This window comes from Oxyura jamaicensis, chromosome 5 (genome assembly GCF_011077185.1).
Source record: "Oxyura jamaicensis isolate SHBP4307 breed ruddy duck chromosome 5, BPBGC_Ojam_1.0, whole genome shotgun sequence".
NCBI lineage: Eukaryota > Metazoa > Chordata > Aves > Anseriformes > Anatidae > Oxyura > Oxyura jamaicensis.
The window spans coordinates 55,719,962-55,734,044 of record NC_048897.1 but is presented as its reverse complement, the minus strand read 5'-3'; the positions used below and the strand labels follow the sequence as shown (position 1 = coordinate 55,734,044).

The 14,083-nt window shown below is 38.1% G+C and overlaps 1 protein-coding gene across 4 annotated transcripts in view; it reads left to right on the top strand.

The window, feature by feature from the left end:
- Window positions 1-14,083, top strand: part of HIPK3 (homeodomain interacting protein kinase 3) — a 70,286-nt gene that overhangs the window by 41,024 nt on the left and 15,179 nt on the right. For all 4 annotated transcript variants that reach the window (XM_035327501.1, XM_035327499.1, XM_035327500.1 and 1 more), the window contains exons 3-4: window positions 8,520-8,643; window positions 12,370-12,489. In XM_035327501.1, the coding sequence (XP_035183392.1) occupies window positions 8,520-8,643; window positions 12,370-12,489 (244 nt within the window). The remainder of the gene's footprint in view (window positions 1-8,519; window positions 8,644-12,369; window positions 12,490-14,083) is intronic.

Below are 14,083 nucleotides of genomic sequence, written 5' to 3'. Positions count from 1 at the left end.
AAACAACATAACTGAAGACAAACGTTATCAGTCTGAGATGCAAAATTCCATCCAATTATTGCCAGCCATCATCCAGACAAGTGCACATCAGCAGTGAAAACAACCTTTTCAGAACAGGCAGGGATGCTTAGAAGACTTTTGTATCTTTTGAGGATCTTAAGCACGTTCGTTTCCAGTGCAATATACCTACACAACGAACTGTTGTGCAACAGGTAAGTGCTAGAAAATGACTTCAGAGAGACTGGCTTGTGGCAGAGTTTGTGACCCTGATGTACACAGGCATATCCGTGTCCTATGTTGTAGGGACAAACACTTCTGCAAGTGTTCTAGGTGTGCAAAACAAGAGTACAGACAACAGCGTAGGCCTGTCACCGTCTGCACTCCACTGTCATCAGGAGCACCATCTGGGGGCCTGCGTGTGTTTACTGGGTAGGAAGGCAGGAGATGAGGGAACTCATCTGCTGGAAAAGGAGGGCGATACTTGTCTATTTCTCTTGCTCTTCAAGAGTGACTTAAGTGTATCATGCTAACTGTGCGCAGCATTCACTGTCTTGAAGCTGTCTGAAAGGTAAGGGCAGAGGCAATGTCTGGGTGACACCATCCATCCTTTGCCAACCTCCACTCTTTCAGTAAAGCCCTGCAAGGTGGCTTCGCTGTTAGTAAAGCACGCCAGTGCTAGTTCGTGAAGGGTATTGTCAAAATGCAGTTATGGATAAGTAACCTCGTTTGATGGTCTGCATATTAACACCGTGCTATCCAAAACATAGATACAATTTATTAAATTGCAGACTTTATTTACCAATAAAAAGTCTGAAGAGTTTCTCTTTATTTGTGATTTTCTTCATTAAATTGATACATCGGTGCCCACTTTGCTTAATTTTCATGTAATTAAAAAGCTGTTCAGCATATCAAGTACATAAATAATCACTTATTAAGATGCAGTCTTCCTGAGAAAAGTAAAATTACGAAAAAGGTAGACAGACATCTTCTGGTTTTAATAAAGGTTCATTCAACTAGAGATAGTGAATAGGTGGGAAAGAATACAAAATTTGCTTTTTATTTTATTACTTTCAGCTGAAAAATTCAAAAAAGTAACAAAACTTTTATTATCTCTTGTAGTTCTGTAGTTCTGTGGTTAGGGAAGGTATATTCATTGAGTTAAAATTTGTGATGAGACTTTCAAAACAAAATTCTTCAGTATGGGTACAGAATGCTAGGATAGCTTTTTTCTCATTTTGTTTTACTTAACAAAATAACCTAGGATTTATTTGTTAATTGTCTGCTTTGATTTCCCGTTGTCTCTTGTTCTCCCCCCTTGATTTTGAGCGCTGTTTTAAGTTCTCTTTTGATGATTGCTTCTTTTTTGTAAGTAGTTACATAGTTTGGGTTACTCTATATATAAGATTTAAAAATCCTTTTTCTTTTTTCATGGTCAGGGTTCAAAGTCAAAGTGGCAGCTGCGTGTCAGTCTTCGGTGTTTATGTATCACATATATAATGGTGAAAGTCTGTGATGTTGAGTAGGTCTCTCTATCCATTGGACATTGCACAGCTTTATGAATACGTTTTATGATGCTAAAATGAAGTCTCTTCTGTCAGGAAATGAAAATCCCTTTTGTGCAGCGCTGTGGACAACACCATAGCAATAAAGCGGCCTTAGAAGCTTACACGAGATACGGTGACTCATTTCCTCCTGTCTTCACTATCGCTTGCCACGTGAGAGCCTGCTATTCCATAGCACTCCTTCAAAGGAGGAATGAAATCATGAATGGGAGGGATAACTTCTCATATCTTCTTGTTCTATTTGTTCTCCTTGTCTCTTGTGAGATATGGTGGCATACCCTGAGTGGTAAAGCGATATCTTTGATTTGTTCCTGCCACCTCAAAGACAGAGACGCCCCTATCCAGCTAAATTGTCCAGAGTCTGTTTCTGAGCATTTGTTTTTGCTCTCTTTAAATCCTTTAACCTTCTTAGAGTTGAAAGTAAATGGATGAATAATCAGAATTTGCTAGTTATGTGCTGCCTAATGTTTAATCATACCATATTTGAAAGAAGACTAGAAAACTTAGAAAAGCCAGATTGTGAATGTTTAGATGCAGTTCTGCTTCACAGATAGACAGCAACAGTCCTTTGAAAGGACTGCAAGGAAAATGGCATTGTATCTATCTGGCGTTGCGTACCATGCTTGTATTTGAAAGAGCAATAGTACATTAACATGACACCAACAATTTGTATTTTAATATCCAAAAGTCTCTCACTTTTAAGCCCAACTAAATATTAAACTTTTTCTAAAAACAAACAAAAAAGGACTTCAGTGAACATGCTATTTGTAATACGACGTTTTACTTTTAAAGAGTCCTAAAGAAGATGGCAAAGCATGCTTAGTTTAGATCAAGGGTGTTGCTGGAGTAACTCTTATCTTTGTGAATCAGTAGTGATTTTAATATGTAGGAAATCAGAAACACCTATGTGTCAGGTCCATTGACTTATGTATCCTGGTGTTTAGTTCAAGAAAACTTACCTTAGCAGGTTTCACTTCAGTATCTGATGTGTTTTGTCCAACTCTACCTAGTTAATGGCTGGTTTTATTGTACATTAATATGAACCTTATTATTTAATCTAGAGCAGTTGTGGATATTTTTTCTGTCGATCCATTCCTTAATATTGTTAACATATTCTACTTCAATTGTTGCCCATGATTCAAAGACTAATTCCGTCTTAAAGAAAAAACAAACAAACAAAAAAAAACCATCAAAACACAACAACAACACACAGACCAAAAAACAACAACAGTATTTTTGTATTTGCATCAGTCCTTAATCTCAAAGGAGTTGGGGGATTTTTTGGTCATCTAGAGTGAGGCAGGGTATTAGAAAGACATGACCATTTCTTGTCAGTTATTTTATATAACATGAGTAACGTTACTGCTCATTCATTCTTTCTTGAAGCTATATAGTTCTAATCAGGATTTCTTCTTGTGCCTAAGTCTCTTCAATTCTTTAATTTATATTGTCCTTCTCTGCGTCTTTTCTATTTGATGTATCCTTTTTCAGATGGGGGTGACCAAAACTGAACACAGAATTCAAAAGTGAACACACATTATTCAAGGTGAGGGAATATCACTAGTTTACATAAGACATAATAATTTTGGATATGTCTTTATCATTTAAAAACATATATTGATATCCTGATTACTTTTGGTCCCAATTTGATATATTTTTGTGAGTAATCTGTAAAGCTGTCTACTTTTTTTGCAGTTGAAATCTAGTTAATTTGTAAGATATCGATTCTTATGGGAAACTAATTCATAAATTAATAATTAACATTATTTTTCCATGTTTTGCTGTTTGCTATGTATGCTTTAATGCCTGTCCTTGTGTTGATCTAATTGCATATTTGAAATTCTTTTTGAAGTCCATCACAAACAATAGAGAAGCAGCTGCTCTTTAAATCCTTTGTCATCCGCAAATTTTGTCATTACATGGTTCAGTCTCATTGCATCCATCACATCACTGAATTGTACTCGTGTGCATATTTTCTAAAAATTGAATATTGACGCTTGAGTTTGGATCCCTCTAGCCTAGAATCTTTGCTACGTTCTTGCAGATCACTTGGAAAGGTTTGCACTCCTCTGCATTTGTGATAGACTAGTAGTTGAAGAATATGAATTGGATGTGAGAATATTTATTAGCATTTCTACTGCCATCTTGAATTACTCTTCGCTGTACCTGATAGTTCTCTTAGACCTCCTTGCTTTAGAAGAAGAATGATGCGTCTTGCAACCAATATCTGGTTATTGCTTTCATGAATTATATGCTTATATTATGCTAGTAGTTGTAGTGGAAAAAGCAGTGTTCTCAGTTCTGTAATTTATTTTGACTTCAGTCGCTGTTGAAAACCGGTTCATTTACATGAGTCCTCTTGATCAATAGGATGGCTTTCAACCGCTCTTCAACAAAAAAAGATAAATCTCCTGCCCTTTTGATGACTGCTTTGCATTAGTATTCATTATAATGATGAGTGTGTTGTATCCAGAGCAGATGAATTATTAGGCACTGTCACATGAAACAGTGGCAAGTAGGGGTAGTAATGTTAGGCTTATACAAGGAGAGCATAAATTGTCTGACATGCTTATATTACAGATGTAGTCTGCATTTGCCTTTGACTACACAAATACCTGGAAACCAAAATTTACGGAGAAAATGCTTATTCGGTGTACTTAAAATTGCAAACTTCATGACATATTTCAAAGGAATTTTATTGCAAATCTGGTAATGAAGTAACCTGGTAATAGGTAATGCTGCCAGAACTCCCAGCGTTCTGCATCTCTGGAATATTTAAAGAGCACCTGGGGGGAGGAAGTAGCTCTTTTCCTCATAAGGCACTGTGATCTTCAACTTCTAGTGTGGAAGTTAGTGTAGGTGGTATATAAAGGTTTTGGTCCAGGAAAGAAATCAGATGTGTTAAAACGAGTAGGAGCCATGAGGGTAGGAAGGCTGCTCGTGTACTCCTCACCTGTCTGAGGAGTGGCGACCCTGGTCATCAGTATATAAAGTAATAGCATGTGCTAGACTGCAGGTACATAGACCCTTATGTACTGCTTTATTCTGATTTCTTTGATATGTGAGGGGGTGTGTTTGTTATAAGACCTTCAGTGGAAACAAATTTGAGAGATTATTCTTGCATTCAACTAATTTTTCAGCAAATTAGCAGTGCTAGGAAGCTGCTGATTTATTGTAATTTATGCTGTTCTTCAATTCAAATGTATGTTAATTGGTGGTTTTTAGCTTTTTCATTTACTTGTTGCTCTAAGTTAGTTTTCTGACCACAGTTTTACAGGTAACGATCATTTGAAGCAGCTCGACTTATGTTTTGTCATGATCTTTTTTAATATGACTTGTTTTTTTTTCTTTGTTACTCCATTGTAAAAGCTGGAGGGATTTTTCTGTTGCTATGCTACGGTTTTGATTTCTTTTATAATTTTTAAATCCTCCCTTGAGGAATTATTTCACTTTTCTTCAAATTTGTTTATTTTGTTGCTTTATTCTAAGGTGGCTAACTTGCTTAATGACCAGAACATCATAAAGTTGAGAGAACACATCGTGTGGCTTCTTTCCTCATAAAACATACAAGAAATACATAGGATAGTACCTGTGCTCATGGTCCGCGATGTAACAAACAGCAACGTTAGTATCCAAATGAGGCTGAAGCAAATCCTCACTTGCACGTTGCATCTGCTTAAATAGTTCTGCCTGCTTCAGGAGAGACAAATTGAGCTGTGCTGTGTCAAGGGCAAATGAAATGCTTTGGATACGTTCATCTAAGAATTAGTGCTTAATGAAGCAAAACTTGCCAGCATAGTTATGTTGCATTTTAAATTTGAAATGAAATGTTTTGTTACATTAATGTCTTTAGTTAATGTTTAAGTAACTGATCAGAAGGAAATGTGCTAGCTTGCTGTAAAATCTTGCTTGTAATTTGATTTGAGTACTAGATTTAATACCCTTAAGAAGTTTAGAAAATTCTTGCCTACTCCTTGTTGACACCTTGGCATGGGACAGCAGATGTTATTGCTTAAGCGGGGGACTGCGGTAGCTTCTGGCGTACTGGGCATCTTGGCATCCCTAGCAGATACCAAGCAGCAGTGTGCACGTTTGTTGCTGCTTTATTTTGAGAGAAGTACTGGTATCTTACAGCCTTTTTTGAGTAATCCGAGGTTAAAGTTACTGTGTTGGGACATCTGGGAGTTCTGACTGTTTAGTTTAATGTCTGTGGTGGTGGTTAAAAATGGTAAAAATGGTAATATTTTCCTTTTAAACTGTGTAAGAAAATATTTTTTCTTGTATAAAAAAGAAGTGTGGATCACCTTAAAAATAAAATGGAAGAGTGATACCGCTTCTCGAAGAGTTTCCTCCCCAATTGTCCAAATAGCGCATAACTGGGGGAAAAAAAAAAAAAAGGCTTTCAAGAAAGACTAACAAACTTCTATTTTTTTTTTTTTTCAAAAGTAGTTGAGCTGGTTAAAACCCATCTAAACACAATCAAAACCAGTAAAAATCCTCCCATAACTCCGTCACGTGTGGGACAGTTGCACCATGTAAGGGCCAGCGCTAGGCCGTGATAGGAGCTGAACCTGAGAGACAGCGAACTCTGAGTGTCTGTGGCATAACAGCTCCTTGTGATCTCCACTTGAAGCTACTGTGACGATTATTTTTGCTCTCTGTGCTGCAGCGGGGTGCTCGGCAGCCCTCTCTGGGAGCACGCTGGTCTCAGAGCAGCGAGGGCCCCGGCTCTCTCCTCCCCGCTCCTCAGACGTGTTCGCACTTCTGTTGGTATCGCTGAGCTACTTGGTACCCATGCAAAACTTTCGGATGGCGGCTGTGTGTTGAAACACAGTAAAAGCTTTCTGGTTTTTGTCATCAAATCTACCCTTAGGCTTCTTGTATTTGTAACCTGATCCCTCAAAAGAGATGAGAGACAGACTGACTGACGGTGGCTATTTTTATACAGCGCACATATTAACTGTTGAGTAAATATAAGAGGTTTCTAAAGAGCTTATTTTAGCACAAGCATTTGTTAGAGCTGCTATATCCATAGGCTCTGTGTATGTTCATTAACTATTTAGAGCTGTAACACAATACAACAAAAGGAAGCATATTTCACAGAGGTCTGTAACAACAGTGCACAGGGTGGCATCCATCCCACAGTTGAAAGCAGACATTTCTTACTGCTATTTCCAGTCTTGCGGCATGTAGATATATTAAATTTATTTCTCAAATAACAAAACTAGCTAATACTTACTGCAGTGTCATGATCCTGCATTGCAAAACCACATATGTTTGATCTCTAGAAGTTTAACGTAATCAAATCTTTGAACACAGTAGAAAACTGAGCCTCTCTAGTTTCCCTCCTAGTGACAAGATTTATCCTTCATGTGATTGCATCCAAACCAGTTAGTGACCAGAGTGAGAAGTGAAGCACTGGCGTGAGTGGAAAGTGCATAAATATTTAACAGAATATCCTGTCCTGTGAACTTTCTTATTGGTGGAAAGTCTCAGACTTTTCCTGTAGCAGAAGATGGGGGGGGGGGGGTTTGCTGGTCAAAGATGGGGCAGAGAATTTCAGGAGCCTTTCCCATGGTGGTGAGTATCTTCCCTTGGAGCCAAGGTTGGCAGATTTAAGCTGTCGCACATGTGGGTCTGGAGTCAGAGCTCATAGGTACATGGAAGTACTCCTAGAGCCAACTATCACTTCTTTTAAGTAATAGGCATGTCAAAAGTGAAGAAAATACTTCAGTTCTTGGGTTACTATCCAAAATAGTTCTGTCTCAGTGTAGCTTTGTGAATAGCTATGAATAGTGTAGGCTCAGTGAATTTGTTCTAATATGGCATGAAAATAGAAATCTCTTCCCTATACAGTAAATTTCTGTGAATTAACATTTTGTTAAAGGTAAATGTCAAAGAAGATAAATGAGATATATGGGAATTTAGTCTGCTCAGAGGTTCATTTTGTTTTTGGAATGTTAAAATGATACAGCAACATGTGCTGAAATATATTGTTTTTAAGCTTTTACACAGGTGAGCAATTTACGCTTTTTCTCAGCAACAATTGATGTGGTCAGTTGAATGCTACTGTTCTGCCCGGTTGTAACATGAATTATTGTGTTGGTTTAATCACCTTCATACTGTTCTATCGCATGCAAAGCTAACAATACATTCAGTATTTTAAAACTAAATCACATTATAGTTTAAACGAGCTGGGGGGGAAGGCATAAAAAGAGCAACTGTAGTTAAAACTGATTTCTATGGAATACTTTAGTTTTGTTCAGTGTGAACAGAAACGTAAAAAACAAAACAAAACAAAACACACCTTAACAGCTGTGTCAATACCAGTTTTTCAAGTTGTTGAGTTCAGAAATAAAATTAAATGGTGTTGTGTAAATAATTCAAAGTTGTTTTACGTGGGAAAAATAAAACCTGGTCTTCTTAGCAAGTGCTTTAGTTTCATTTAAGTGATTTAAAAATTGGTCAATTTGTATAAATCTGAGTGCATAAAGGATTTACAATTATGTAATTAAATTGGTATTTTAAATAGCTTTCATCATACTGTCCAGTTTGAAAATGTGCAAGTGTATTTTCAGGTAAAAAGCTTTTTTTTTTTTTTTTTTTTTTGAGATAAATCATTATATTGTGTTTAGAGTGTCGTTACAGGCATACAGCACTCATCAGATGAATTGTTCGGGACATGCTGGAGAAAAGGCAAAAATGTTGAATCAGTTGCATTCTGTTTTTCAGGCATAGTGTTTATTTTCATGTATATAGAAAACTGATTTTGGTAGGAAAAAAACACCTTGAAGCTATAAAAATCTTACTATAGATTACCTAGATAAAGAAAAATGCTGTGATTTTAATGAAGTGATTGGTCTGTCTTTTCAAATAATAGATGTTTTTGTCATGTTGGATTATTGAATTATTATTTTTCCCTAAGGAAAACATTCAGTAACCATGTTTGATTTGCAGAGCACCAGAGATCATACTGGGATTGCCGTTTTGTGAAGCCATAGACATGTGGTCATTAGGGTGTGTGATTGCAGAGCTGTTTCTTGGATGGCCACTGTACCCAGGAGCACTGGAATATGACCAGGTAGTAGAAAAACTTTCACAAGCATATGCACATTTTGGGCAACTTAAGAATTTCAGGTCCCAGAATTTCAAATGTTAATAACATATCCCATTAAGTAGTATTTCTTCAAGTCTGTTCAATGCTTTCAATCTAGTCCTAATGACTGTCCTAGAAATAAAATTCCTGTTTCTAGACTGAACTGTATATCATGCTGCTGTTCTGAATTGATTTTCATTTTTTCCCCTGTATCTTGCAAAATAGATGTTGATATTAAAGCTGCTTTTTCTGATGGAAACTGAAGTTTGTGGCCAGGGTTATTGCATTATAATCTTTCCTTCAATTGCTGTAAATGGGGTTGACTCTGGAATACCTGTTCAGATGTCAGAATTAGTCATCTACTGAACTCTTTGTGATGCTTTCTGGAAATCCAACATAGCTCAAAGATATAAGAGACTCTCTTACATGAGGAACTAGAATCAACTGTTGTAATAATGTTGTATATATGCAATGGTAAACCTTGAAGGTGTTGAAGCTGTGCCTTTACAATGTTGGTATTTTCAGCTACCTACACCTTTGACATTAGTGAGCTGCCTTAAAAAAATGTTTTTAATGAAAGCTGTAAAACAATTACCATTTAAAATATTTAGAGAGGTCTTATTTTCTAGCATAATGTGGAAATTTGAAATGAATATAACCAGACTGCTGATTCTGCGATCAATTTTTTGAACTTTGAAAGTGAAAAGGCTACTGAAAATCCAAATTGTAATGGCACTGCCTTATTATTTATTAACTTCTATATGTTCGATTAAACATTCAGTTTTGGAGCAGTTCCTCCAAAATGTTAAGTTTTTCTGATCCTGATGTTCATATCGTGGACTTTTGGCTCCCTGTGCTTACAGACCAGACTTACCTTTCCAAAAATCCTTTTGTTAAAATAACTGTAAGGGAATATACCGATTTTGTGTTGATTTTGGTAACACTTCATTTTTCTGTTTCCCTCATTTACACAAAGTTCAATGTTTCCTGGGTAGGAAGCGAGCTATGAGTGGAACATGGGTTGACTTTGACCAGTATTTAGAAGACATTTATGCAGTGTGTTACTGTTAAAATGGAGAAGGGAAGAGGAAACAACTATCAGCAGTAGAATTCACTGTTTTCTTTAAGGAAAAAGTGAAGACACTTGTTTTGAAAATAATTTAAAATACTGCCTTAAAAATTTCTAAGAGCTTGGCAAACCTATTTTCTGTTTTAAAAGAAACTGCAGGAGAAGATCTGGACATTGAAAAATAAATACTTTGCTCCTTCTCAAGAATTACCTGTTATTGCCCCTGTACTGCTGTAAATAGCTGTTGAAAAGGGTGCTGCTGAGGGTGAGGAAGCAGGAAGCTGTAACCCATAACCCTAATTCATGATCTTCTGATCGTGGTGCCAGATACAGGCAGATGTTGCTCCTGGATGTGTAATGTAGCTGTGGACCATGTCACTGGTTACTTAGCATGAAATTGGGATTGGAACGGTGGAGAATTCTGCCCGTGTCCTAGTTCTTTCCTTAAATTAACTCATGATTCTTCATGATGGCACCAGCTTAGACTGTTAACTAATATGTTGTCCGTAGCTGAGAGCCTCTGACTCTTGAACAGCGAGCCGTAAAAGCAGAAAGATCAGTATCATCACTAGGAGTCTTTTTAGAATAGTAAGGAATTTTAGTTCAAAATAGTAAGGAATTTTAGTTCAAAAAAAAAAAAAAAGACAACACCCAAAAAAGCACTTTCTTTCTTTTCCCCCTTGCACTGCTGCCATCTTGTTTACGAAACGCGGCCAAACGAAAGGCAGTTCAGTACGGTGAGCAGAGCGCTCGTTAGTCCTGTTTTTCTCAGTTTTAGGCAGGACAGTCGTTAGGACAGCGTGTTCGTGTCACCCACTTCTCACAGTTGGAGGCCCAGGGCAAATGTGGCTTGACCTCCAGGTGCCACCATACAGCGTGAGTAAATAGCATGGTCACCCACGGCAGCCACCTTCCAGGGTGCTGTAGTTCACAGCAAGAACTACGTGGCCTGGGGGTAAATCTTGATGCACGTAACATTTCGCTGCCTGTTTCACAAGTGAATACCGAGTTTAAAAGGCATTTAGTTAAAGACAGACATATCATTCGAGGTTGCTAGGAGCATCAGTTGAGAACTTGTCTATCAACTTGCGTGGTCCTCGCAGCAGAGGCTCCTGGTTGGAGGAGGAGCTCTCGCCTCTTCTGCACCGCCAGCGATTGCCTTGCTCTAGGCAGGCTTGTCACTGTGTTTAGCCAAGGCTGCAAAATTTGCTTCAGAGAAATTCGTTGGAGTGTTTTCCTCAGTGTATGCAAGTACAGCAATTGCAGGAGATGGCTTTGAAGGAAATTGCCTTCCTCACGCTGTGTGGTGTGTGTCACCTAGTAAATGAATGGGCAAGTCCATTATGCTGAATTCTCCCTGTCCCCCTGCTACATGACAAGCAAGAAGCTAGTCCTTGAAAGTAAACTCAGAATTGTTATATTTATTTAGAATCTGTCTAGTAACAGCTGCACTTCTTAGTGGGAAATAGCTATGTCTTCTGAGCTTTAATACTTATTAAAAGAGGCCCAGGTGCTTAAATGCTAAATTTTTGGACTAATACATAGTCTTTTTCCTCCTAATTTCTTAGACCTTATAATGGGCTTAGTTTTTTTTCCCTCCTAATTTCTAAGACTTTATAGTGGGCTTAGGCAACAACTACGTGATCTAGAAACATTTATGGTCAGACTGGGTTTCTCTTTATTCCCTGATATAGAGAATTAAGGAGGATACTAAATATCAAAAGTTGGCAGCATTGCATTCAGTTCTTGCCTATTTTGGTCTGTTTATTTTTCAGCAGAAGCCTCGTGCGTACCTTTCCTTTCTATTTTCCGTCAGTTTTCTTCCTCTCAGATGTTCCTGGCTCCCAAATTCTTTGTTTTCCATTGAACTCATCAGCTTTCCCCGTCTCTGGTTTAGGGTATTTCAATTCCCTGTCCTTCTGTTTCCTTTTCTTCCCTTCTGCTATTTCCCAGCCGCTCCACGTTCTCCAGGGGTAGCCCCACACTGCGCAGGCACGTGGCGTGGGACTGTGCCCAATTCCCTTGCCAAATAAATGCACGTTAAGCATTTCGATGGACAAAAGCATCTGACTCTTTCAGACAAAGCCAGTCCTTTCCTATTGAACTCAACGGTAAATTTCTGAGACTAAGAGGTTGGAGTGCTCTCCCTTTCTACGTGGAATGTTTGCTTGAAATGCACGTGTTAGATGTGTAAAAGGCAATGGTGCAATGAAACAGCACATGCGAAGGATTGCATAGAGTTGTATAACGAGAACACGCCAAAAAATCACTCAGCTTCTGTACACAAGCAAAGCTCTTGTGCTAATTTTCCTGTTTAGAATTAATGCATTGTAGTTAGGATTTGAGTGGGTTGAGGAGGTAATGACAGCCATTCCCCCAGGTCCTTTTTTCTGTGACTGAACTTGAAAAGCTTGCTTATATAGGTCAGTTTAGAGGTTTGTTTATGTATAGCTCCCTCTAAGAGAGTGAGAGAGCACTATCAAGCATTCAGTGTTCGGTTTTCCTCCTGTGTAAGAAGTAATTGATGAATTGTAGGTTCATTTTGTTATTTGTTTTTAAATGAAATAATTTTTTAACTTGTGTGGATCAGATTTGGAAAACGAGAGCTAAATTATTCGCCATGTTTCTTTTTTCTTTCTCAGATCCGTTATATTTCTCAGACTCAAGGTTTGCCAGGAGAGCAGTTGTTAAGCATGGGGACGAAAACTGCAAGATTTTTCTGTAGAGAAACAGATGCACCATATTCTAGTTGGAGATTAAAGGTAATCAGTGTAATATAGTAACAAACAGCAGAGAAACCAAAGAGGCCAAGATTTACTACAATACCGTTAGCTCCCTCCCACTTCTCCTGTGATTTTTTGTTTATCTGTCCCCACTCTGTATCCCTTCTGTTTTTTTCCCTTCCCCACCCTGTTCCTGAAAACCAGCCCTCTGAATTTGTGCCCCTGTTTCTTAACTGGGGGCGCATTTTGCGCAACTCCCGGGCTGCTGGAGGCTGGGAGGCAAGTGCACGCGTGCCTAGTTGCAGCACGGGATTCAAAGTAAGCCTTGTATCTCATGAGGTACGAAATGACTCTTGCTTGGGCACAGATTTCCACTTCTCTTTGAAGAACTTGTCTCTGAGGCCCAAGCCACTCTCAAATCTTGTTCAGAACTGGTTTGGGGATCAGAAGTCCTAGGAGGAAGGAGAGTAAGAAGCAGTTTGATTCACTCACTTCAGATGTCATACTAAAACAGCCTTCGGCTAAAAACTACAGTAGAATGAAAGCAGACAAAAATGCATGCTTTTTGTGACCTGTCCATCCTGCTTCTCTTTAAGGAACAGTACCGCACACTGGCCATAAACAGTTCTAACTTCCTAGGCAAAGATTCTTTTTGGTAAATTAAATTGCTTCATGTTGCTGTTTCACGGACTTGACAGAGGACTCGCAGAGTAATGAAGCAGTTACTGTTGACATAAGACCTCTGAAGTAACAAACAGCTGATGAGCTGAAAGCGCAGATTGCATAACTTCCCACAGCAGCTTGGTAAATCCGCGGCTCGTAGTGGGCTGAGTAGCCGAGGTTGGCCTCTGATGTGGAGGAATACTGCTGGGGTCAGCTGGTATAAGGAGTCTCTGATTACGCTGCTGTGATTATCCCATTTTTTTTTTCACTCACTCGATCATTACATGGCAAAGGTACATCTGGCTTTTCTCTATCAGGAAATCTGAACGAGTCCTTTCCGCGAGCAGCCCTCCTCAGTTTAAGGACCTGTTCACTTTCAGAATTTAAAATTCTCCCATCAGGCTAAATGATGTTTTGGGGGAAGAAAGAAGTTTTGGTATGGACCACTGGTCACTACTTACAGTTTTTCTCAAAGTTAATTTCAGAAAATTTTCTGTAATTTGTATGCTAATAATTTTCCATGCAGTCCTGACTTACATCCTGCAACATGGGCTCTTAAAGCCTGTCTACTGGTCTGTGTTGAAGGAGGAAAATTCTAACAGAAAGGGATACTTAATCTCATAAGTCACTGATAACTGATGAAATTAGTTCTTTAGGATTTAACTGCGTGTTTCATACTTCAGTATTTAAAGTACTTACGCTACCTGTTGTGCAAGTGAAGGAATAAAAGTATAAAAATAACAAAAGACAAAGCACATAGAAATTGAACCAAGGCTACCTGATTTCTTTTAGTGATGTTGCTGCTGTTTGGAATTACAGGTCTGAGTTTAAGGAAATAAATATCACCGCTTTTCTGTTTTATTTTATACATATGTATATATAAAAATAATATCTATATAAATATATATATAAAAGCACTCAATAGTTTCATTAACCAAGTTTTTGATTAAGTTTTTCATACTTCCTATAT